This window comes from Papio anubis, chromosome 17, assembly GCF_008728515.1.
Source record: "Papio anubis isolate 15944 chromosome 17, Panubis1.0, whole genome shotgun sequence".
Classification (NCBI taxonomy): Eukaryota; Metazoa; Chordata; class Mammalia; order Primates; family Cercopithecidae; genus Papio; species Papio anubis.
In genome coordinates, this window is record NC_044992.1 from 4,191,315 (window position 1) to 4,210,547 (window position 19,233).

Here is a 19,233-nt window from a genome sequence, read left to right on the forward strand (position 1 = left end):
AGCTATAGCTTCCCAGCAGCACCAGAGCCAGGGTCACAGCCCCAAGACCAGGGGAAGGCCTGCGTCTCCAAACAGCAAGAAAAGGGAAGGAGGGAGGGCAGCCGTGGAATAGGCCTCACTAAGCCCCACTTCTGACCTAACACCCCTTTCCCCAGGTGCCATTGGGACAATGAAGAACTCACATTCCCACCTCGTCCGGGAGGTGTCCTACAGCGTCCGGGACCGGCTGGGCTGCCCCAAAGCTTTGTGTGTGATCCACGGCTGGGCATCCCCCCTCTCTGGCCTGGGCCTGCTGAGTGGCCCTGGCATCAAGAAGAGGCTGTGTCCTCAGTTACCCTGGAAGGATGTGTGTGTTGGAGCCACATGGTTGGACAGATTCCCAGCCCTAGGTTTGGGCTGCAGGGCCCCTGGGGCCAAGGAAGAAGACAGCCCCGAGTGGGTGTCCGGGGAGAGCCTGGCCTGCCACCAGCTTATGTGATCTTGGGCAAGTCCCTGCCCTCCCTGGAACGAAGGGCCAGGGGGCCGGACTTTCCCACACAACTTGCTGGGCAAAGCAGGATCTGCAGCTTTGAAGACTCGACAGACCCTGGACCTTACAAAGAGCAGGTGGCCCAGGCCTCAGGGCGGCAGTCCCGGCTTTGAGGCTCACGTAAGGGCCTGGTGTGCGGGACCACTGCTTCTCAGCTGGGCCTCAGACCTCGGGGATATCAGACTCAACCTGGCAACTGAAGCTGGGCACCCAAGTCGCTGGGTACTCCCTGGCCTGGCTGGTCTCTCTGGAGGACACTATCTCGGGTTGGCTCCTAGCCTGGAGGTCCCAGATGGGGACTGTTCTGACAAGCTGGCATCACCAGGGGTGAAGGCCCTGGCTGCAGCTGTACACCACCTGTGCCCCCAGGCTCGAGGGCTCTAGGAGGGACACACCAGCCCACCTCTGCAGGACTCCTCTCCCTGCCACCACCCCCCAAGCCAGGAACCCACTCCCTCCCTGAGGCTGAGCCAAGCCTTTTCCAGGGGCAGGGCCCAGGAGACCATTCCCAGAATCCGTGGGGCAGCAGCCAGGGCTCCGGCTGCTGGAGGAAGCAGCTATCTACAAAGCTTCCTGCCCCAGAGCTGAGGCCGAGGCCCCTGGGAGACGCCAGCCCCTACCCGCTGGTATTCCACCAAATGACCCTGGGGGCCAGGCCTTCGATCACCCACGTCCCATCCGTGCACACACCGGGATGCGGCTGCCAACTTCACACCAGCCCCAACCCGCTTTGGGGGAGCTTACCTCCTGCGTCACACACTCCCTGCGCATCTGCTGCAATCGAGGTGGTTCTGGTGCGGGGGGGGGGGGCCCTTGTGGCCAACAGGAGGCCCCAAGAGCCGGCTTGGACAATGCTCTTCTTGCCCCTTAGTTACTGGCTGGCTGTGGCTTCAGTGGTGTGTAAGCTAGTGGAACACCCACCCACCAAGCTCTGGGGTACCCTGGGGCTCTGACAAGAGGATGGGGTGGGGGTGGTATCCCCCAAAGACCAGCCTCCACCCCCACTCCAGCCTCAGCGGGGCCCCAGCCATGTTTTCTTGTTGTACAAGAACCAGGTCCGAGTGCTGCCTCCTCTTCCTTCCGGAAGCCAAACTGCTCCTTTATTTTTTAGGGCTGCTGATTGTGAATCTCAGAGTCTTAAGAGAGAAGCCAAATATATTCCTCTTGTAAATGAAGAAATAAACCTATTTAAATCACTCCCTGGTAGCTCCCTCACAGCAGAAAGGCCTGAAGGCGGGAGGCGGGGGGGGGGGGGGGGCAGGCAGGAGTGATGGTCACACCTGTACCTAGCCTGCAGCCAGCGCGTCAACCTGCACCCACCCAGGCGAACACCACAGCCCTGGACATGGCCCTGGAGCCAGGGTCCCAGCCCAGAACCGGGGACGGGGAGGTCTCTGCACCCTGGGACCCCTGCAGGAATGGCTTAGGCTGTGCTTGCCTGGGCAGGTGGCCACAGACACCCTCCCCAGTGGCAGAGCCAGCGCCATAGAAGCAGCTTGCCTATTAAATCACGGTAAAGAAAAAAAAAAATAGGAGTCTCAGACAGATGGAGGCAGGGGCCGAGGGTGGCCGGTGCCTGTGCTCAGGGCTTCCCCGACTTCCTCAGCTGCGCTTTCTTCTTCTTGGCCCCGCTCTGAAGCAAGCCAGGACTCCTGCTGACCAAAGACAGCCTTGCCTTTCTCCGTGCCGGTGCAGACAGTGGTGATTTGCCCAAGACCCCCTTTTCGGGAAGAGCCTTCTGATGCTGCCTTTGGCCTGCAGGTTCCACGGGGGACCTGGGAGCTCCATTCACCTGGGACGGCTTCTGGCTTTTCTTCTGCAGTTTTGGGGATTTGGCAGCGGTGCTGGGGCTCAGAGTGGGGATGCCAGGGGCTGGACTCTTGGTGGCAGGCGTCCCGTTTGCCTGGGCCGGGACCTTGGCCTTTGTCCTGTTCCTCTTCTTCCTGCCCATGCTGGGGGGCTGGCGCCCGCCGGTGGCTGCAGGCGTGCCATCCTCTGCTAGCGTGCCATCCTCTGACTTGCGTTTCTTGCGCTTCTTTGTCTCTGGCAAGAATCCCTTTTTCTTCCGCTTCTTGCTGATGGGGCTCTGGGTGGCACTGGGGACCTCCTTGGCACCCTTCTTTTCCAACTTGGGGCGCCTGAAGGGAAGTGAGCAAGGGAAGAAGGTGCCCAGTGAGGGCAGCAGCCACCGCCACCTCCACCTGGGTCCTGTGGGGCCCCAGAGGCCTACGGCTCCCGCATCTGAGCATGCGCTTGAGCACGTACATGTGCAGCAGCGTGCGGGTGTTCCCAGCCCCCGCCCCAGGTGTGCGTCCCCCTCCCAGAACCTACTGGACTCCCAGGGTTTTCATGGCCTGCCAATAGAGGTCGTGCAGGCGGCTGGAGCCGGTGGAGTGTGCCCCCTGCTGTAGGCTCTGCTGTTGCCCCTGCAGCACGCCCAGGAGCACCGTCAGGTCTAAGGTCAGCTTCTGCAGAGGGTGGGAAGGCAGAGCTATGGGGACCATAGAGGGCAGGGCCTCTCCCGGGGACCACAGAGGACAGGGCCTCTCCCAGACTCCCAGTCTTCCCACCTTTGCCCTGCTGCTGCCTCACCAGTGACCCCTGCCCCTTTCCGGGCCTCAGCCTCTCCTCCTGCCTGTTACGTCGTCCGTGTCTCTCACCGAGGGAGGAAACACGCACCCCAGGTGTTGGTTCTCGTCCTTCCCATAGGCGAAGGCCTGGTCTCAAGAGTCTCGGTGTCCTCCCCTCCAGCAGTGGCCCTGGCCCGCCCACCTCCAAGAGGGCCACACCCCATCACTCCATCACCACAGGGCTGCCAGAGCCCTTCGCCACCCACCCCTGCCACCTTCCTGCACATCCTGAATGGGTTATTGTTGGAATCCGCTGGCTTCCAGGAGCCCTGCTCTCCCGACTTCCTCACTATCACCCCGTGTCGAGGCCCCGTCCCGGGCCCCGCCTCTGCCTGCCAGCACACCGGTGGCAAGCTCCCCCTCCACAAGGGCTGCTAGCACCCATGCTGAAGATTCCCAAACCCTGCCCTCTGGGCCAGACCAGGGGACCCACATGGCCACCCACACCCCTGCGCCAGGCCTGGAAACCTGGCTGCCCACCCTGGCTGTTCTCCAACCCTTCCAGTCTCCAGCCCTGCCAGCCCCTTCTCGGCTTTCTCAGTGGATGTGACAGCACCACACCCTCTCACCCTGCCCTGCAGGAGGAGGACAGGGTGGCACAGTCCCTTCCTAAGTCACTCACCCATCCATGGTTCGGTAACTGCCCAAATGACAATCCAGAGCCCTGGCCCAGGCGCTCCGAAATTTCCCCACATGACCCCCATCCCCGCAGTCCAGCCTGAGCATGGCACTGCTGCCCTGGGGGCCCCGAGGCCCCCAAGAGGAACCCCAACACGACCCCAGGCTGGGCCCCTGCCTCACCTCCTGTTTGCAGGTCCTGAAGAGAGCGTTGAGCAGCTCCAGGGAGGACAGTGCCTGCTGGTGTTCTGCCTTGGTCTGCGCCTCCCCCAGCACGCGCAGGTTCTAGGGGAGGGTGGCCAGGCTGAGGCGCTCCGGAGAGCGGCTCAAAGCCTTTCTGTTTCCCCGCCGGGACTAGGGCCCAGAGGCAGAGACCGTCTCCTGGGACAACCCCAGTTCCCCCTACTCCCGACTCAGGCTCCAATCCTCACTTCTCTCCCAGAGATCGGAGAACTCTCCCAGAGAACTGACTCTGAGGGGGTAGGGAAAGGGGCGCCCCCGGCTGTTACCTCGGTGACCTTTGCTAGGACCTGGCCCATCAGCTGCTTCCACTCGGGGTCCTCAAAGCACGACCTCACCTCCCGCAGGGACAGGGCCTTCTGCAGCAGCAGGCAGGCCTGTGGTTGGGCAAAGGTGGGTGGTAGGAGCCTCGGCACATTGGGTGTGCACGGCTCAGGGACGCATGAGGGCTCAGGGCCTGCCGGGCGCTGCCGTGGGCAGCGTGCGAGGCTGCCTGCTGCTCTGGGCTTTCTGGCCACCTGCTCCCAGGCCTTCGTGTGCAGGTGGGGGACACCAAGACCTCCCAGCTGGACAGCGGTGGGACCTCAGGTTGGGACAACTCCTGCCCATTACTGGCTTAATGCCATCTTCCTCCAGCCTGCCCCCGACAGCCCTGGCACCTGAGCAGATGCTACCAGGGGCATCCTCTGTGTGGCAGGACGGGCAGCAGTGGCTGCGGGAATGAGGCCGGCCCTGCCCCCTCTGCTCCTCTGTGTTCAAGGTGTGGCAGGGGCCAGGACACGGCCACCTCCATCAGAGAGCGTATACCACAGTCAGGCCAGTAGGGCAGGGACGGCTGTGCCCGTGCTCACCAGGGCAGTGCTCTGGGGCCTCACAATATCCAGTCAGAAGAGGGTTAAGTGGGTTAATTCAGACAGGCCCTGGGCTGGGAGCTGGGAAGCCTCTTACCTGATGGCGGGGCCGCACTAGGCCTGTGACATGCTGGACCAGGATGGGGAGAAGCCTCTTACAGAGAACCTGGTGGGGAGTGACAAGGGCTGTGAGGTGCAGGCTGGGCTGAGCAGGGACCCTGAGTAAGCAGGGCAGGCCCCAACACTCACCGGGTGCCGGGAGAAGAGGCTGAGGAACATGGGAACTGTGAGGGGGCTGTTGCGCTTGGTCAGGAAGGAGCTCAGCGCTGATGAGTACACCCGGGTCACCAGGTTCAAGTCCAAGCAGCTGGCAGCCTAGGCCAAGCGAGAGAGGGTTGGGTGAGGCCAGGAGAGGGGTCCCTGGGATGGGAGCAGAGCCTGGCCTCCCTTCAGCAGGCTGAGGGTTGGGCCCTGGGGAAGTCCCGGCCTCCCCTCCCTGGCTGTGAAATGCCTGGGGCTGCTCCTGGGGCTGCTCCTGGGCCAGGCCCTGCTCACCTGCGGGCCGGTGGGCACGGGGCTGGGGTCAGTGCCGGCTTTCTGCTTCTCCCGTGTCTCACGCCCGCAGCCCTCGGCAGTGCTGCCCTTTAAGACCCGGAGCAGGTAGAGGGAGGCGTTGAAGTGGTAGAGGGCGGTGGCGGAGTCGGGCTGGCGGCCAGCCTGCTGCACCAACCGCTCCACCTGGGCGTGCAGTGCCTCTGTGCGCTCGCCCAAGTCGTGGCAGTAGCGCCGGGCACGGCACAGGTGGTGCCTGTGGGTGGTGAGGACGAGAGCTGGTCACAACATTCTCGGTCCACCCTGCTCCGCCAAGCAGAGCCAGCCCAAGTCCCACTTTACAGGTGGGGAAACAGACCTAGAAGACAGAGGCGACCCAGGCCACAGAGGAAGGCCCAGGGCCGCCTGCAGGCTGCTTGGAAGCCGTGTGGGCTCAGCGTGCTTGGGGGAGCGGAGCACCCCAGAGGAGAACAGAACAGCTCCCTGAGCGGAGGCTGCACCAAGGGCCACCCACCCACCTGGGGCACCCCTCCCGCCCACACTTGTCTCTCCTGGGGCTGTGGCCTCCTGGCCTTGTGTAAAGTAAGACAAGGGTTGGTGTGCTCAGAACCCTATGTGGCCCTGAAGGGGTGGGGACACAATGGGACAAGAGGCAGGATGCTCAACGAACACTGTTCACGCACACTGGCAGAACTGAGAAGGCGTGGCCTGGGCGGGCCTGGGGCTGGGAAGAAGGCGTGGCCTGGGCGGGCCTGGGGCTGGGAAGAATGCACTGCCAGTCACGCTCCCCACCCCTCCAGACTATCCATGCAGCGCCCGGGTCCCAGGCCTTCACCTCCCCAGCACCTGAGCTCTGCAGGCAGGTCTACCTGGCACCTGCCTCTCTCCCCCATGCCTGCCCCTGCCTCCCTCCTGGGCCCCCTGCCTCCAGCACGGCCCCTCCCAAACCCTTCTCTGCACTGCCAGCCATTTCTGAAAAGGGAAACCAGACCCAGACCCTTCCCCACGCCAATGCTCTTGCTGATAATGCCTCCGTGGCCCCCAGCACCGCTAGGGTCAGGGCCTGCAGGGTGCAGGGGCCCGTGGCCTCGCTGCTCACCTCACCTTCCAGCTGCGTGTCTGACCGACTCCCGTCAGGATGCTCTTCCTCCCTCTCTGCCCTGCCAAAGGCCTCCCAGCCTGACAAACTCTCACGCACGCTACACCTCTGAGGACTGGGTTGGGTGTCCCCTGCCACAGGTGCTCTCACTGTCCCCCCTCCACCCCTACTCGAGACTGTCAAGGGCAGGGATGGCCCCCAGCTCCAGGGCACTGCTGGCACTGTGTCGGGAGAACATGAGGATGAAGCAAGGACTGTGGGATTCACTGAGTGACGTGTGCCTCTAGGGCTGAGTGGGGAGCCTGCAAGCTGGGGGCCCAGGCTGGAAGCCTGGCTCTCTCCTTCCTGTGCAGACAGCAAGCCTAGAGCTCTGGCCCTCCTGCGCCTGGGGGCTGCCGGCCGCACCCGCCCGCCCTGCCCCACGGTGCTCACGTGAAGATGCGCGCCGTCTTGTGCAGAAAGTCCTGCTCCTGTTTGGAGCTGCTGCTGCGCAGGCTGCGCCGGATGATGCTCAGCAGCGGCTCCAGCAGCTCCAGGACCAGGGCATTCTCGGGCTGCTTGGTCACTAGCACCTCCACCAGGTCCAGCACCTGTGGCCGGGAGGGCAGGTCAGCAACACAGGGGTGCGCGGGCGGGGGGGCGGGGGGCGCGCGGGCTGGGGGGCGGTCCGCCCCCAGGCTCACCCGGATCTGGAAGTCCCGCCGCAGCGCCTTCTCCTTCTGCAGCTTGTTCTTCTCATCTCGCCGGGCCTGGACACGCAGCTTCTGCTCGGCAAAGAGGCTGGCGAGGCTCTGGTCCAGGGCCATCATGGCCTCATCCCCAAGCTCTTCCTCATCCTCACTGTCCTCTGCACCCTGAGGGACAGGCCCAGCGGTCAGCCTGGCCTCGGGCGGGCACACAACACGGGGACACCTGAGCCCTCCCCGGCCCCCCGCTCACCAGCGCCTTCCCAGCCTGCAGCACGGTCATCAGCTGCTCCCGGAAGCCCTGGTCCACGTCCCCATCGCGCTCCTCCTCCTCGCTCTCCTCCCCCTCACTCTCCTCTTCACTCTCTGAGCTTCTGTTGTCCTCGCCGTCCTCGCTCTTGTCCTGGGTGGTAGGGGCAGGCACGTCACACACCTCTCCGACTGTCCCACTCCCCGCCGCCCCCACCCGGCCCGCGCCAGCAGCACCTCTGCACCCTTCAGCCGCTGCTCATCAGAATCGTCCGTCACCACCACGTGGTCCTCATCCTCACTGGTCTCCGGGTTCAGCACCTGGGGAGGGGTCCCAGCCGCTGACCCATCTGCGGCCCCCGCCCTCCTCTCCAGGCCCGGCCCAGCATTGGCCAAAGGCCCCCATTTCCCAGAAGAAAACGGAGCCCAGGAGAGGTGGCCAGGCCAGGGAGACTGAGACCCTCCCACCGGCCGCAGGCTCCCAGCGGGGAGGTGGGGACACGGGAGGCTGGAGCGGCGACCCCGGCGCAGCTCGCTGCTCAGTGAGCCCACAGTCCCTTCCCAAAGGTCCGAACTCACATCCAGAATTAGCTGCAGGGCACGCGGGGTCAGCTGGGAGCAGATGTGGCCAAACACGCTCCGGGCCACCTGGCGCATGAGGTGGCTGGGCTGGGCCAACAGGGCCAGCAGGATCTCCACCAGCACCTCTACCCATGGGGGCTCCTGGGGGTCTACAAGAGGGAGGGGTTGAGCCCGGGCAGGGGACCACTGGCCCCGCTGCACCACTCCAGCCCCTCTCGTGACCAAGGACCCACCGATGGCCTTGGTGCGGCTCCGGCGGGGCTTCTCTCCCAGGCTCTTCCTGATGCAGGTCTGGATGTCGCCCAGCAGGTCACAGCTCTCTGCAGGGGACTGTGGCAGGACAGGACACACACTGGGGCCAGGCCCTGTCCCCAGCCCTTCTAAGCCAGGCGAGGGGCTGGCCAAATGGGAGCAGTGGCATCAGAAGCCTTCAACACCCCAACCCCTGGCCCGCCCTGGCCCGTCACCCCTACAATCCAGAATGGAAGCCCCCAGCTGGACCCCAGGACACCCCGAGAGCTGAGGGTTTTTTTTTTTTTTTTTCGAGATGGAGTCTCGCTCTATTGCCCAGGCTGGAGTGCAGTGGTGTGATCTCGGCTCACCACAACCTCCGCCTCCCGCGTTCAGGTCATTCTCCTGCCTCAGCCTCCCAAGTAGCTGGGATTACAGGCATGTGCCATCATGCCCAGTTAATTTTTGTATTTTGAGTAGAGACGGGGTTTCACCATGTTGGCCAGGTTGGTCTCAAACTTCTGACCTCGCAATCTACTCGCCTCCGCCTCCCAAAGTACTGGGATTACAGGTGTGAGCCACCACACCTGGCTAGTTGAGGGCCTTTTTACACCTAATACGCAGTTACAAGATCCAAAAGCCCGCAGGGGACAAGGCATCCAACTCCCGCTTTGACACTCAAGAGAGGCAGAGCCTGACAAGGATGGTCAGGGCCCCAGAGAAGCCAGCAAGCCCCAGACCCCAGTTCATAATTCTAGATTATTCCCTCCATGCTTGGCTTGGCATGAGAGACTGAATTGAAAATCATTAGTTTTAACTAATTACGTTGAACTCATCTGACTGGGGATAACCCCGGACTTGAGTGCGGAGGTGTGGTGTGTGCATGTGCATGTGCAGGAGGCGCTCTTGAAAACTGTGTGATCTTTGGCACCTAAAAGACAGACTTGCCCCTCATAATGCAGTGGGCAGCTTGAACGTTCAGGCCAGGGTAGGACAAAGCCGCCCAAAGCCCTTGTCATTGCTCTCCGGCTCCCAGGCTGTGTGCCCAGGCAGGGCCCTGTCCTTCTCTGGGCTGCGTCTTTTTATTTTTTTCTAAGACGGAATCTTGCTCTGTCACCCAGGCTGGAGTGCAGTGGCGCCACCTCAGTTCATTGCAACCTCCGTCTCCCAGGTTCAAGCAATTCTCCCGCCTCACCCTCCTAAGCAGCTGGGATTACAGGCACCTGCCACCACGCCCAGCTAATTTTTGTATTTTAGTAGAGATGGGGTTTCACTGTGTTGCCCAGGCTGGTCTCGAACTCCTGACCTCAAGTGGTCACCCGCCTCGGCCTCCCAAAGTGCTGGGATGACAGGTGTGAGCCACCGTGCCCGGCCAGAGCTGCACATTTTATCTAAAGGTCCAACACAGCAAACTGCAGCCTCCTCTGTCCAAGTCCAGTTCAGAGATCCCAAGGCTGGGGACAGGCTCCCCATGTGTCCCAGAATCACCAGGGCTCTGCTGCTATCAAAGTCCTGATGCCAAGAATCAGAAGGGGCATTGTGGCCAACCTTTCTCCAAACAGCTCATCCACATGCTGGGCTCAGAATAACCAAAGCTGGCAAGTAAGACAACCACAGTCAAGTGGCCAGACGGGAGCAAGCGAGAGACCCACCTACTCAGGCTACAGAAGACGCGAAGCAGCCCCGGGAAGGGCCTCCTATGTTATGAGAAGAAAACTCTCAAAAGAAATCAGGGCCGTGAGCCTCGAATGTGGTCAGGGCTTCTTGATGGGAAGAACCGAGAGGGAGACTCCGTGGTTCTAGAGAGCCCGTCGCCCGAAGGTGTTCCCACAGCTGCGGGTACAGCGCAAGCTACTTTGCCTCTGAGTCAGAGTCTCCGTTTCTCCACGTCAAACACGGAGAGGAGGTGGCTGCCTCAAAGCTGTGGGGACTACGAGAGACCCTGCACGGAGAGCCGAGGACACCGGCTAGTGCCGCTAACTGGCCAGAGGGACGTTTCCACTGCGACGAGGCTGGCTTCAAACACCTCCCAACTTAACTCCCCCAGAGCCTCTCCTGGCCACCCCCACAGCCCTCAGGCCTCTCGGTAGGGGGCCCATTGCGCCACAGAACCCCAGGCTCACGGCCCCTCCCTCCCAGGCCCCGGTACCTTGAGGAGGTGGATGCCCACGAGGAGCAGAAGGTGCTGGAAGGCAGCAGCCCTGGCCTCGGAGGAGTGGGCCTCCAGCTCCTTCAGAGTCTGCAGCATCCTGTGGGAGACAGGCGGATTCCCAGGCCCCTGCGCCAGTCAGACCGCAGTGTCCTGCCCGTCCCCTGGAAATCCCGCGTGCTCACCGGTCCCAGGCCTGGCGCTGCTGCGCACTGAAGGGTGTCACGGTGGTCACGTTGTGGCTGTGATTCAACAGCAGGTCTGCGAACTGCACCAGGTGGTAGATCCAGGACTGCCCACCCCGAGTCTGCTCCGTGGCCTGCTTCAACTGCGTGCTGAGGGTCTGCAGCAGACTGGGCGAGGGGTGGGGCTTGGGGTCACCAGACCGGACAAGTGAATGTAGCCGCCTCCCTCCGCCCTCCCCAGGGCTCAGTCTCCCACCTCTACAGGACCTACTAGAACTCCTGGGACCTCTGCTGTTGTTCCCAGCTTGGGGGACCCGGAGGCAGCAGGCACCCTCAAGGCCTTCCCACCCTCGGGCCTCTCCTGGGCTGCCCAAGACTCACCTGAAGAAGGCACTGCTGGCCGCCTCTCGGGCCTGGCTTTCCAAAGGGAAGGAGAACGGCTGCTTTGTCTCCGGGATCTGGGATGTGGGCTTCTTTGTGACAAAGAACGCGTGGAACAAACAAAACCTGGGGAGGGCGGGAGAGCGGCCATCACCATTCACTGCCATTGGTTTTACAGGCTCCCCTCCTTGGATGGCACCACCAAGCGTACAAGGCCAGGAGGAGGAGGAGGGGGAGCCCTTCTGCTCTGGGTACAGTCCTCAGGGGCCTGACGGGCAAGGCTGGAGGTGGCTGGGCTGGGCTAGGATGGGAAGGGGCCGTTTCTCTGGTCTGGATCCCCAGCTGAACGCGGCTTAACCCGAGCTGTAGAGAGAGAATCAGTGCCCCTCCCAAGAAACCAAGAGATGGGAGGCTGTGTGGTCATGGCCAAGTCACGTCACTGCTCCGGCAGACATGGGGCCGGTGCAGCCCCCTCTTGCAACCGTGAATGTTGAGGGTGATTCGAGCACCCGGCTCTGCACAGGCACAGACGAGGCAGGTGTGGGCAGAGGCTTCCCTCACAGCTCCCACGTGCAAAAGCTGCCTGCAGGGCGTGCAGAGCACACCTGAACCTTTTAGGCCCCTGCAGCTGGGATGCCTCCTGGGCCCCTTCCCTTCACGGGTTCCTAAGGAATTCCCAAGTTCCCTTGCGCCTGTTCCCCACTGATGACTCAACCCAAAGGCTTCTGGCTCCAGGGGATGCAAACTAGGACGAGTTAAGGGGCCCCATTCCTTGGCCACACGCCCATGGGAAGCTGGGGCTCCAGCACATCTCGTACGTACCTGGCCACCTGTGCAGTCAAGGCCTCCTCCATCTCCAGGTGCAGGCTGTCCACAATGCTCACCAATCGAAAGATGATCCATTTCCTCAGCCGGAACACAGCTCGCTCAGGCCTAGCAGGGCAGGAGGTGAGGTCATGTGAGCCACTTAGAACTGGCAAAAACAGGCTGGGCCCAGTGGCTCACACCTGCAATCCCAGTATTTTGGGAGACCAAGGCAGGTGGATCACTTGAGGTCAGGAGTTCGAGACCAGCCTGGCCAACACAGTGAAACCTATCTCCACTAAAAATAGAAAAATTAGCTGGGTGTGGTGGCGGGTGCCTGTAGTCCCAGCTACCAGAGAGGCTGTGGCAGAGAATCACTTGATCACTTGAACCTGGGAGGCAGAAATTGCAGTGAGCTGAGATCACCTGCCACTGCATACCAGCTTGGGCCACACAGTGAGACTCTGTCTCAGAAGAACTGGCAAAAACAGGACATTCCTTTGCCTGATCTCAGGAATCCAAGATCTCCCCATCCCAATCACCAGTGTGCGACCACACAAGCACACTGAGGCCTCATATGAGAGCTCAGGCTCTTCCCCTCTCTCCTCTCACGGTTTAGAGCCAGGACACTGTGGAGGGAGGGCTCGGGTTGCTGGGCTCTGCAGGCCTAGGAAGCTCACTCCTAAGTTAGGGGTCCTTCCCCAAGGTCCACTCACACGTGGAGCGACGCGTCCTGGGCTTTCTTCTGGTTGCTGGTGCTGAAGTCAACCAAGGAGTCCAGGTCTGGCTGGAGAAACATGTCCCGCAACCAGGCCACATAGCCCCGCAGGGCCGGAGGGCTCAGGAACCGCACGACCCGCCAGAACGTAGGCGCGACAGGGAGCCCTTGGTTGGTGACGGATGAGAAGGCCACTAGCACGGCCAGCTGCCGCTCAGGGTCATCCTGGCACCCCTCTAGGAAGGTGCCCACGTAATCCTCCATCTCTGGGGCAAACTTGAACTGCTTTGGGAGCTGCAAGAAGTTAGGCATGGAGCTGAGCCCACCAGCCCAGGGGGCAGGCGGTCAATAACCCAACAGCCCACCAGGCTTACACCCGCTACGGGTTAAACCAAGGCCCGGAAACCTCATGTCGTACACAGCTAGGCTGAGCCTGAACTTGCAACAGTTCCGTCACCCCAGTGCTTTTGTCTGGCATCAAGGCCTCTCCGGGTCTGACTGCCCCAGCTTCACCACCTCCGGCCCCAGAAGGCCCCTCTTTCTGCCTTGCTGGACGGGGATGGTCTGTTTTCTGGCTCCATGCAGGGCAGGGTGGTAGGTGAGGCGAGACTGACCTGGGTTCAAAGCCCATGCTGCTAATTCCTAGCTGTGTCATCTTCGGGACCAAAAACCGCCGCCTCCCATGCGCTTCCTCAGCGCCAGGACCCACAGCCCGCGTTTTTGTGTGGCAGCTTAGCATTTTAGCAACCCTTTGCATCGGCCAATATTATCATCGTGTAGGTGAATAAAGGCAGACACAAAAGCACCTAGAAGAAACTTCTCAGGGTCACAGGCTCCCGGTGCGTCATGTCTGGCTTCACGGCCCAAGCTGTCTTCCTTTTAATTTTTTAGAATTGTGTCCCCCAGAGTGCGGTGCCACGATCCTGGCTCACTGCAGCCTCGAAATCCTGGGTTCAAGGGATCCTTCCACCTCAGCCTCCTGAGTAACTGGGACTCCCAAGTGTGCACCACGGTCCAACCCAAACTCTTAACCACTGCCTGATACTTCAACTCTGCCCCCTCACCCAGAATCACAGCTCTCTGAAACTCGCTGCAAAGATAAAATGAGCAGGTGAAAACAGTAAACCCAGCAGCACTTACTGGGCATCAGGCTCACTGGTGCCCAAACACGGTCATGACGACTGTTCTCATCGCTGCAGCATGGGTTGGAGCGGTGGAGGTCTGAACAGCCCACTGGCTATCCACGCCCATGAGGGGCCTGCTGGCAGAAGGGCCTGACCTTACAAAACCGTCAGAGGGAAGCCGGGCACGGTGGCTCACGTAATCCCAGCACTTTGGGAGGCCGAGGCGGGTGGATCACCTAAGGTCAGGAGTTCAAGACCAGCCTGGCCAACGTGGCAAAACCCCATCTCTATCGAAAAGACAAAAATTAGCTGGGCGTGGTAGTGGGCACCTGTAATCGCAGCTACTCAGGAGGCTGAGTCAGGAGAATTACTTGAACCTGGGAGGCGGAGGTTGCAGTGAGCCCAGATCACACCACTGTACTCCAGCCTGGCCGACAAGAGCGAAACTCCAACTCAAAAAATCAACTCTGTCCGAGGGGAAGGGGTTCAGGCAGCTCACTACCCAGACAGAGGGGACACCCGTGGCCAAGCCCCCGAGGTGCCCTGCTCCCCTTCTTGGCAGGGAGAGCTCCCTGTCTAGCCTTTCTGGCAGTGTCGAGCTGCACGGGCGTTACCCACCTTCGCAGTGCACACGTGCTCCCCATAATGGCGGATCACGTCTCCCCGCAACACCAGCTGCAGCTGCTCCTTGGTCAGCAGGGGCAGGGCTGCGCCCAGCAGGCGGAAACACAGGTAGCTAAGGGGGTGCGGGACAGAGCCTGGTCAGAGCCCTTGGGACCCCTGGTGGGGACTCAGGACTGGTGGCCCAGCCCCACTTCACAGACAGGGAAGGGGGCCGAGAGGACACGACACGTGCCACAAGCACCTGGCTGGCCAGAACTGCATCTTCAGCAACCCTTGTTCCACCACCTCCTTCCAGAACCGTGGGAACTTGTCTTCCTTGAGCGCTAGGCGGAGCAGGTCCAGAGCAATGGCGGGCAGCTTGCGGTCCTTCTTCACGGAGGCAGCGGCCATCTTCAGCACGTTCACCAGCCTGTGGAGAGCAAGGGACTGAGGGAACACTCGCCTCACGGGCAAGGGCCAGGGTGCCAAGAGCAGCCGGGACACCCCCAGGCCACATGGCAAACCTGGGCCTGGCCAGATGCAGTCCCACAGCCCCAGGGAGGGCAAATCCGCCCACGTCCGTCACACCTGGGAACATTCTCATCCGAGAATAGGTTCACGGATCCCACCAGCTTCTTGAGCTTGGAGGGCACCTTCTGCTGGGCCAGGAGGAAGAGCTCCAGCTGTTCGGGGGAGCTGAGTATTGTATTCAAGTCGGCTTTAAGGACCTCTGGCAGGATCTCCTGTAATGTAGCCACTGAGACCTAAGGATGGAGAGATAAAGAAACGGTGGCTTCCTCTGCAGGGTGAGCCCGGTGGATCCTGCTCTACCTGCCAGGCTCCTGACACAGGGCCACCGGGTGAGGCACCAGAGTCATCAGAGGGTATTTGCTAACAAAACTCAAATTCCCAGACAGCTGGGTTTTTGACAAGTATCCCACTGATGCTAACTGGCCCGGAGGTAGCTGCTTTTCTTTTCTTTTTTTTTTTGAGACAGAGTCTTGCTTTGCCGCCCAGGCTGAGTGCAGTGGTGTGATCTTGGCTCACTGCAACCTCCGCCTCCCAGGTTCAAGCAATTCTCTTGCCTCAGCTGGGATTAAAGGTGTGCACCATCACACCGAGCTAATGTTTGTATTTTTAGTAGAGATAAGGTTTCACCATGTTGGCCAGGCTGGTCTCGAACTCCTGACCTCAAGTGATCCGCCCATCTTGGCCTCCCAAAGTTCTGGGATTATAGGCGTGCGCCACTGTGCCCAGTCAGAGCTACCCTTTTAATTATTCTTTTTTTTTTTTTTTTTCCGTATTTCAGAGGACTAGCTCATTTCATACACAAGGAGCCCTGGGTGGAGAGCTGGGATTCAAATTCAGGTCCTTCTGGCTCTGAGGTCAAGACTGCACAGTAAGCCCTGTCCTGGGACCTGCCAGCCCTGCCTTTCTCTTCAGTGGCAAAGGGCCTAGGTGCTACCTTCCCAAGTCGGGCAGTGGAGGCTCACGAGGGGCCAGCCTTGACCAGGATAACAAGGCAAACGTTTTATGTATTTGTGACGTGTCAGGCACAGTTCTAGAGTTGCACTGCCCAATACGGTAGTCACAGCCATACAGGGCTGCTGAGCGCTTCAAAGGTGGCCAATCTGAACAGGGATGTGCCTAAGTGTAAAATACACACTGGATTTTGGAGACGACCTGACAAAAAGTGTGTAAGAGGCCGGGCGCGGTGGCTCACACCTGTAATCCCAGCACTTTGGAAGGCCGAGATGGGTGGATCACAAGGTCAGGAGATCGAGACCATCCTGGCTAACACGGTGAAACCCCATCTCTACTAAAATACAAAAAAAATTAGCCGGGTGAGGTGGCGGGCGCCTGTGGTCCCAGCTACTCGGGAGGCTGAGGCAGGAGAATGGCGTGAACCCGGGAGGCAGAGCTTGCAGTGAGCTGAGATCGTGCCACTGCACTCTAGCCTGGGCAACAGAGCAAGACTCCGTCTCAAAAAAAAAAAAAAAAAAGCATGTAAGATACCTCAACGGTTTTTTATACCAATGCATATTGCAGTAATATTTTAGATATACCAGACGACGAAGTAAAATGTTACTAAATGACACCTGTTTCTTTTTACCTTTTCGACAAAGTCACTGAAACACTTCAAATTATACATCTCTGTATTTCTATGGAACAATGCTGTTCCAGACTCTCATCCAAGCCCCCTTGATGTCTCTGTAACGGGAAGCGCTGGCCGAGCCCGCACAGCTGGTGAGCTCGTACCTCGGAGAGGACGTCCACCAGGGCCTTCCGGGGCTGCTCCTGCAAGTGGTTCTGGTACTGGGCCAGGGCCTGCAGCAGCTTCACCGACTTCATCAGGGCCTCCTGGTCCTGGTCCCCACAGAAGGACAGAGGGTATGAGCAGGGCACACTACTGTCCCCTACCCATTCCAAGCCAGCCTACATTCCCCCAGTCCCTCCAAAGCTCTTACCTTCACCAGCCGGCCTGACTGAAAGAGGGCGAGTACTCCGAACAGGTTTGCAAAGAGAGCAGGTCTCAGCATTGTCTAGAGAAGGATTCCAGGCACAGGCATGAGGGGCCCTGGGACTCCCCGTTCCCCAAGCCTCCCACCCCGGGGCTGCTGACATCCCTGGATCCACTTACCTTCTTCACCTGATGCAGGTCATATTTTTCTTGTATCTGCTGCAGGATGCTGCACAAGGGGAGGTCTTCGAAAGACTGTAACAGCTGCCAGCAGTTGTGTGGCAGGAGGAAGAGGGGTTCAGGAGAGTGGCCCAGCTACATCTTCGCAAACCTTAACCTCCTTTCCCCTTTCAACTTCTCCCAAGAAGCCTCAGGTCCCTAGTCCCACCCCAAGGACGCCTCCGGAGCTGCTCACATGGAACCAAGTCTCATCCCCCTGCTCTGTCTCCACCAGGGCTTCTGAAAGTACTTTATGAGATGGAGTCTCGCTCTGCTGCCCAGGCTGGAGTGCAGTGGCTGGATCTCAGCTCACTGCAGCCTCTGCCTCCTGGGTTCCAGTGATTCTGCTGCCTCAGCCTCCTGGATAGCTGGGATTACAGGCGCACGCCACCACGTCCAGCTAATTTTTGTATTTGTAGTAGAGACGGGGCTTCACGATGTTGGCCAGGCTGGTCTTGAACTCCTGACCTCAGGTGATCCGCTCACCTCGGCCTCCCAAAGTGCTGAGATTACACGCATGAGCCACAATGCCCAGCACAAAAGTACCTTCTATAGCCCCTAGATTGCTCGTCTGAAATTCTCAGCCACTGGGTCTTCTCTCCACACCTGGTCTGAGCTCCCCTCAGGCTGATCCTGCAGGCCTGTCTTTATTGTTCTTCCCCTTGTCAAGGCTCCTCAGAGAGTGGTCTACTGCATTCAGCTGAATGCCTTTGCAGGCCTAAGGGAGCCCACCCAGCGCGCACTGCTCCCAGCAAGTGTACCTAAGAGGCCGGGCAACCCAAGCACCAAATAGAAAACCTGGCCAGGCCTTGCTCACACTTTCTCCACCTTTATGTAAGGAGACCTCCCTCAGGTTGGCCTCCAATCAACTCTGCCACTCCCTACCTCTCTCTCGGGCTGCCCCTCCGCCGCAGCTGATACACCACACCTGCCCTCCTCACACCCCACGGTTTTGACCTGGATGGCTGGGATCCTGCCAGGAGCACCACCTCACCTGTGCCAGGGCCAAACTGTAACACGGCCGGGCTGTTTCTCGCGCAACCCCGAGTCCCGTGATTAGGCGCTTCAGGGCATATTTCATCTCGGACCCCTGCAGAACCAAGCGCACCCTCGTGTTCAATGGTGAAACAAGGTGCACGCCCCCGCGCACCTTGGCATCTAGGTTCGCGACCACGTGCCCCCCGTCCCAAATCCCTGGCCCGCCGCCGCTTCCTTGCCGGGATATGCGCGGCCCCTGCCCCAGACCCCGCCACTCCACCTTCGGCCTGCCGCGCAGATACTCCAGCAGCTTCTCCGTGGCCGCAAGTCGCGTCTCCTGCTCAGGCTTCGCAATGTCCCAGAAGAAGTCTAAAAACTCGCGGCTGTGCTTCAATAGGCCATGGCGGTCGGTAGGCCGGGCGCCACTCTGCGTCGCCTCTCCAGGAGACAGCGGCTCGGCGAGTTCCCTGCTCCCCATCCCCGCCACACTCACCGAAACACAAAACACGTGTGCCCCGGGCCCAGCAGCTTCCAGGTCAGGGCATGGCGCACGCGCACCGGTAGTGTCGGCTCGGAGGCGGAAAAACCTGGAGGGGCGGGGGAACCAAGAGGGGCGGGGCCACAAAGAGGGGCGGGGCCGGGGCGGATGACCCCCAGGAAGGCGGGGCAGGGGCGGGGCCAGGGAAAGCGGCGTTTCCGCCTTAGCTCTGAGCGGAAGTCCCTAGCTGAGCGGCGCGTGGTCTTTCCCAGCCTTCTGCTCACACCCGTACTTCCCTGGCGGCTGTGGCATCTGCCCCTTTGGAGCCCCGTGGGGGCATTGCTGAGGGCCCATCTCGGAAACAAACCGAGGTGTAGCACATCGATCCGCCTCGTCCGCGATCGGCCCCTGCGCTCCGAACGTTGAGCCATTCAACAATTATTGGGCTCCTGCTGCGTTCCGTGCTAGGCGGTTGGAACAAAGCCGCTGCTCTCGTGGAGGAACACGGAGCCAAATGCATTAAAAAGGATCATAATTATGAAGAGAATTAGAAATGCAATTCTAATTGCAGAAGGAGCTTTTTAAACACTGGAACGTGAATACATCACCCATTAAAAACACGGCTAATTACTATTAAATAGGGTCTACAATAATGATTTGAGGGGTTGGTCAGGGGAGGCCTCTGTGAGGAAGTGGCATTTGGGATGAGAGCTGAGTGACAAGAAGGGCCCCCCTTCCCCGCACTCCTGCAAGGATCTAAGGGGACGAAATCCCAAGCCTTGCGATTTACAAAGGTCCAGGGCTGGAGGGACTGAGGCTGGCGAGAAGCAAGGTTGCATGGGCCCCGGGCTAGGATTTCATTCTGA

At 60.4% G+C, this 19,233-nt stretch overlaps 2 protein-coding genes across 5 annotated transcripts in view; one reads left to right on the top strand and one right to left on the bottom strand.

Moving 5' to 3' along the window:
• SPNS2 (sphingolipid transporter 2) overlaps positions 1 to 1,725 on the top strand; it is a 40,528-nt gene extending 38,803 nt beyond the window's left edge. For all 4 annotated transcript variants that reach the window (XR_001896175.3, XR_001896176.3, XR_002517938.2 and 1 more), the window contains one exon: positions 156 to 1,725. The gene's annotated coding sequence lies outside the window, so the exon portion shown is untranslated. The remainder of the gene's footprint in view (positions 1 to 155) is intronic.
• MYBBP1A (MYB binding protein 1a) lies at positions 1,595 to 18,456 on the bottom strand. The gene is made up of 26 exons (XM_003912125.5): positions 18,170 to 18,456; positions 17,906 to 18,001; positions 16,873 to 16,956; positions 16,700 to 16,774; positions 16,491 to 16,598; positions 14,820 to 14,995; positions 14,494 to 14,661; positions 14,247 to 14,364; positions 12,503 to 12,798; positions 11,805 to 11,915; positions 10,983 to 11,108; positions 10,602 to 10,769; positions 10,417 to 10,516; positions 8,270 to 8,366; positions 8,034 to 8,185; positions 7,692 to 7,775; positions 7,459 to 7,608; positions 7,203 to 7,373; positions 6,952 to 7,109; positions 5,424 to 5,676; positions 5,118 to 5,243; positions 4,966 to 5,034; positions 4,287 to 4,394; positions 3,961 to 4,062; positions 2,861 to 2,997; positions 1,595 to 2,667 (listed from the first exon to the last, which is right to left on the bottom strand). The coding sequence occupies exons 1-26, from the start codon at positions 18,365 to 18,367 to the stop codon at positions 2,112 to 2,114; spliced, it is 3,987 nt and encodes a 1,328-aa protein (XP_003912174.3). The 5' UTR covers positions 18,368 to 18,456; the 3' UTR covers positions 1,595 to 2,111.
• Positions 18,457 to 19,233: the final 777 nt, after the last annotated feature.

Coding starts and splice junctions, on each gene's coding strand:
- MYBBP1A (XM_003912125.5), bottom strand. CDS start 18,367: ATGGGGAGCAGGGAACTCGCCGAGCCGCTGTCTCCTGGAGAGGCGACG. Junction 18,002..18,169: donor ATCTGCGCGGCAGGCCGAAG/GTGGAGTGGCGG, acceptor TTGGTTCTGCAG/GGGTCCGAGATGAAATATGC. Junction 14,662..14,819: donor TCGGATGAGAATGTTCCCAG/GTGTGACGGACG, acceptor TGCTCTCCACAG/GCTGGTGAACGTGCTGAAGA.